Raw genomic sequence first — 5,067 nt, forward strand, 5'->3', positions numbered from 1 at the left:
CTGGAGCACTAATCTATATAACATAGGTCCAGAGTTATACAGCTCTGTATAGGTCCAGAGTTATACAGCTCTGTATAAGTCCAGAGTTCTACAGCTCTGTATAAGTCCAGAGTTACACACAGCTCCTGGGCTTCCGCCACAGGAGCTGTGTTCGGTGGACGAAGCTTTAAAATTGGGTTGGATTCCGCTTTTTGCATAAATAATGAGAAGCATTGCACTCAATATATTATTTTTATTTGGTTGGCTGTTTTTAAATCTTAATATAAAAGCTACATTTTGAATTAACAAATCAATTCCTAAAAATAGATTGATCAAATAACATAAACGTAAGGCCAGTATTGCCATACATGATTAACGCATGTTTCTTAAACTAAATCATTGATGGAATCATCACATTTAATGCTCATCACATATAAACAAATCACAGATAACAATAAAAATATGACATTTTTGACCATTTTATAAAATAACCTCGAACGATTTCTTGCTTTAAGGAGTAAAGAAAGAATTCCCCAGCGATTAAGCCATAGACAGGGACAGGTTGAGTCATAGACAGGGACAGGTTGAGTGTAGATGATCCTCACTTTGTGGCTATATGTGTAATCTTTAATGCGTCCTACAAGAAAAATACTTTTGATTTGAAGTAGCAACTATACAGCACATGAAACGACTCACTCAGTTGGACTTGTACATCTGAAGAAATCAAAGAATGTTTTTTCCGCCATTTTTTGTTCTGCCATTTTCCAAGAGAGAGTTGTAGTCACGTCAAATCCTAAAATACCAATTACAATTACTTTCAAAATGGCGGCGTTTATGCATATTGAATCAAGTTGTACCGGGCCTGTCTCCAGAGGGCGCCCCCGGGCCGGCCTGCCCCCCTGGTTCCCCTCCGGACTGCGGGGCGGGGGGCCCCTGCCCACGGCCCCCCCTCCGAGGACCCTCTACCCATGAGGTGGCGCTGTAGCCACTCCCCCGTCAGATGGAGACGCTGCTGTAGGTGGTCTGCAGGTCTTTGAGGGTATGGTACCCACTGCAGGACTCCACCGGCATGGAGCTGGACCGGCCCATGGCGCCCCCTACAGGCATCAGGTCGTACTCCTCCTCATAAGCATCATATTCACCCTCCTCCTCGTCCAGGGGGGCGGGGCTCCAGGGCCAAGGGGGTTGGCTTTGGGGGGGGGTGTGGTCGAGGGCGGTGATCGAGGGCGGAACCCCTGGGGAGCTCTGAGCGGCCAGGAAGAAGACGCGGCTCAGGCCCTGCTCCCACAAAGAGTTCAAACATTTCTCCTCCTCCGCCTCCCAGCCTCCGGCCCGCCCCTCCTCCGGCAGGTACTGGGGCCCCACGCTGATCCCTGAGTCGGGGCTCTGTGGCTCCGTGGGGGGGTACAGGGGGGGCTGGTTGGCGGCCGGGGCCGGAGTGAAGGGCCCGAGGTGGAGCGGCCGCAGGCGGAGCAGACGGGGCTCCCGCGTGGGGGTCGTCACCGGGGTGCCGTCGCCAGGGGAACCGTCGTCAGGGGCGTAGGTCGGGTTAGAGAAACAGGAGGAGGAGGGGGGATCAGAGGAGGAGGAGGAGGGGGGGTCGGAGGAGGAGGAGGACGAGGAGGAGGGGGAGGAGGACGAGACGTAGGAGAAGGGGGGAGGGTACTGACCGGGGGCGCCGGAGCAGAGAGGGCGGAGCAGGGCGGCAGAGGAGAGAGGGGGGGGAGACACCGCCACCGAGGAGAAGGAGTCAGGGCTGAAGGAGGTGAAGTACGGCCTGGAGGAGGAGTGGGGGTTCAGCCACGTCTGGAAGGGAGGAAGGAGAGAGCGGTGAGCGGGAGCTCCACCTGGGGCACCAAACATCTGGAGAGAAAGCAAACATCTGGAGAAAAACCAAACATCTGGAGAGAACCCAAACATCTGGAGAGAAACCAAACATCTGGAGAGAAACCAAACATCTGGAGAGAACCCAAATATCTGGAGAGAACCCAAACATCTGGAGAGAAACCAAACATCTGGAGAGAACCCAAACATCTGGAGAGAACCCAAATATCTGGAGAGAACCCAAACATCTGGAGAGAAACCAAACATCTGGAGAGAAACCAAACATCTGGAGAGAACCCAAATATCTGGAGAGAACCCAAACATCTGGAGAGAAACCAAACATCTGGAGAGAGAGAGAAACCAAACATCTGGAGAGAACCCAAACATCTGGAGAGAAACCAAACATCTGGAGAGAAACCAAACATCTGGAGAGAACCCAAACATCTGGAGAGAGAGAGAAACCAAACATCTGGAGAGAACCCAAACATCTGGAGGGAAACCAAACATCTGGAAAGAGAGAGAAACCAAACATCTGAAGAGAAACCAAACATCTGGAGAGAAACCAAACATCTGGAGAGAACCCAAACATCTGGAGAGAAACCAAATATCTGGAGAGAAACCAAACATCTGGAAAGAGAGAGAAACCAAACATCTGGAGAGAACCCAAACATCTGGAGAGAAACCAAACATCTAGAGAGAAACCAAACATCTGCAGAGAGGGAGAGACCAAACATCTGGAGAGAACTCAAACATCTGGAGAGAACCCAAACATCTGGAGAGAAACCAAACATCTGGAGAGAAACCAAACATCTGGAGAGAGAGAGACCAAACATCTGGGGAGAGAGAGAAAGGACCAGGGGGACCAGGGGGACCAGGACCAGGGGGACCAGTACCAGGGGGACCGGGGGGACCAGGGGGACCAGGACCAGGGGGACCGGGACCAGGGGGACCAGTACCAGGGGGACAAGTACCAGGGGGACCAGTACCAGGGGGACCGGGGGGACCAGGGGGACCAGTACCAGGGGGACCAGGACCAGGGGGACCGGGACCAGGGGGACCAGTACCAGGGGGACCAGTACCAGGGGGACCGGGGGGACCAGGGGGACCAGTACCAGGGGGACCGGGGGGACCAGGGGGACCGGGACCAGGGGGACCGGGACCAGGGGGACCAGTACCAGGGGGACCGGGGGGACCAGGGGGACCAGTACCAGGGGGACCGGGGGGACCAGGGGGACCAGTACCAGGGGGACCGGGACCAGGGGGACCGGGGGGACCAGGGGGACCATGACCAGGGGGACCGGTACCAGGGGGACCAGGACCAGGGGGACCAGGGGGACCAGGACCAGGGGGACCAGTACCAGGGGGACCAGTACCAGGGGGACCGGGGGGACCAGGGGGACCGGGACCAGGGGGACCGGGGGGACCAGGGGGACCAGGACCAGGGGGACCGGGACCAGGGGGACCAGTACCAGGGGGACCGGGGGGACCAGGGGGACCAGTACCAGGGGGACCGGGACCAGGGGGACCGGGACCAGGGGGACCGGGGGGACCAGGACCAGGGGGACCAGTACCAGGGGGACCGGGGGGACCAGGGGGACCAGTACCAGGGGGACCGGGACCAGGGGGACCGGGGGGACCAGGGGGACCAGTACCAGGGGGACCGGGACCAGGGGGACCGGGACCAGGGGGACCGGGGGGACCAGGACCAGGGGGACCAGTACCAGGGGGACCGGGGGGACCAGGGGGACCAGTACCAGGGGGACCGGGACCAGGGGGACCGGGGGGACCAGGACCAGGGGGACTGGGGGGACCAGGGGGACCAGGACCAGGGGGACCGGTACCAGGGGGACCAGGACCAGGGGGACCAGGACCAGGGGGACCAGTACCAGGGGGACCAGTACCAGGGGGACCAGGGGGACCAGTACCAGGGGGACCTGGACCAGGGGGACCGGGACCAGGGGGACCGGGGGGACCAGGGGGACCAGGACCAGGGGGACCAGGACCAGGGGGACCGGTACCAGGGGGACCAGGACCAGGGGGACCAGGACCAGGGGGACCAGGACCAGGGGGACCAGTACCAGGGGGACCAGTACCAGGGGGACCGGGGGGACCAGGGGGACCAGTACCAGGGGGACCGGGGGGACCAGGGGGACCGGGACCAGGGGGACCGGGGGGACCAGGGGGACCAGGACCAGGGGGACCAGTACCAGGGGGACCGGGGGGACCAGGGGGACCAGTACCAGGGGGACCGGGACCAGGGGGACCGGGACCAGGGGGACCGGGGGGACCAGGACCAGGGGGACCGGGGGGACCAGGGGGACCAGGACCAGGGGGACCGGGGGGACCAGGGGGACCAGTACCAGGGGGACCGGGACCAGGGGGACCGGGACCAGGGGGACCGGGGGGACCAGGGGGACCAGGACCAGGGGGACCAGTACCAGGGGGACCAGTACCAGGGGGACCGGGGGGACCAGGGGGACCAGTACCAGGGGGACCGGGACCAGGGGGACCGGGGGGACCAGGACCAGGGGGACCGGGGGGACCAGGGGGACCAGGACCAGGGGGACCGGTACCAGGGGGACCAGGACCAGGGGGACCAGGACCAGGGGGACGAGGACCAGGGGGACCAGTACCAGGGGGACCAGTACCAGGGGGACCGGGGGGACCAGGGGGACCAGTACCAGGGGGACCGGGGGGACCAGGGGGACCGGGACCAGGGGGACCGGGGGGACCAGGGGGACCAGGACCAGGGGGACCAGTACCAGGGGGACCGGGGGGACCAGGGGGACCAGTACCAGGGGGACCGGGACCAGGGGGACCAGGACCAGGGGGACCAGTACCAGGGGGACCGGGACCAGGGGGACCGGGACCAGGGGGACCGGGGGGACCAGGACCAGGGGGACCGGGGGGACCAGGGGGACCAGGACCAGGGGGACCAGGACCAGGGGGACCAGTACCAGGGGGACCGGGACCAGGGGGACCAGGGGGACCAGTACCAGGGGGACCAGTACCAGGGGGACCGGGACCAGGGGGACCAGGACCAGGGGGACCAGTACCAGGGGGACCGGGGGGACCAGGGGGACCAGGACCAGGGGGACCGGGGGGACTCACCTTCAGGCCGGGTCCAGGGAGAGAGCACCGGCCCTGGAAGTATTTGGACGGGTCGGGAACCGGTTTGCTCCTGAATAGCCTGGAGGATTTAAAGAGAGAACAACGATGAGGGACCACTAGGACAAACACAAACACACACACACACACACACAC

General features: G+C 61.9%; 1 protein-coding gene across 2 annotated transcripts in view; it reads right to left on the reverse strand.

The window, feature by feature from the left end:
- Positions 1-222: 222 nt before the first annotated feature.
- Positions 223-5,067, reverse strand: part of il2rb (interleukin 2 receptor, beta) — a 12,124-nt gene continuing 7,279 nt past the window's right edge. For both annotated transcript variants that reach the window (XM_079746732.1, XM_079746733.1), the window contains exons 9-10: positions 4,915-4,993; positions 223-1,785 (exon numbers count right to left, since the gene is read on the reverse strand). In XM_079746732.1, coding sequence (XP_079602858.1) covers positions 976-1,785; positions 4,915-4,993 — 889 coding nt within the window. In that variant the 3' untranslated portion in view covers positions 223-975. The remainder of the gene's footprint in view (positions 1,786-4,914; positions 4,994-5,067) is intronic.

This window comes from Pollachius pollachius (genome assembly GCF_949987615.1).
Source record: "Pollachius pollachius genome assembly, chromosome: 11".
In the NCBI taxonomy this organism is placed as follows: Eukaryota; Metazoa; Chordata; class Actinopteri; order Gadiformes; family Gadidae; genus Pollachius; species Pollachius pollachius.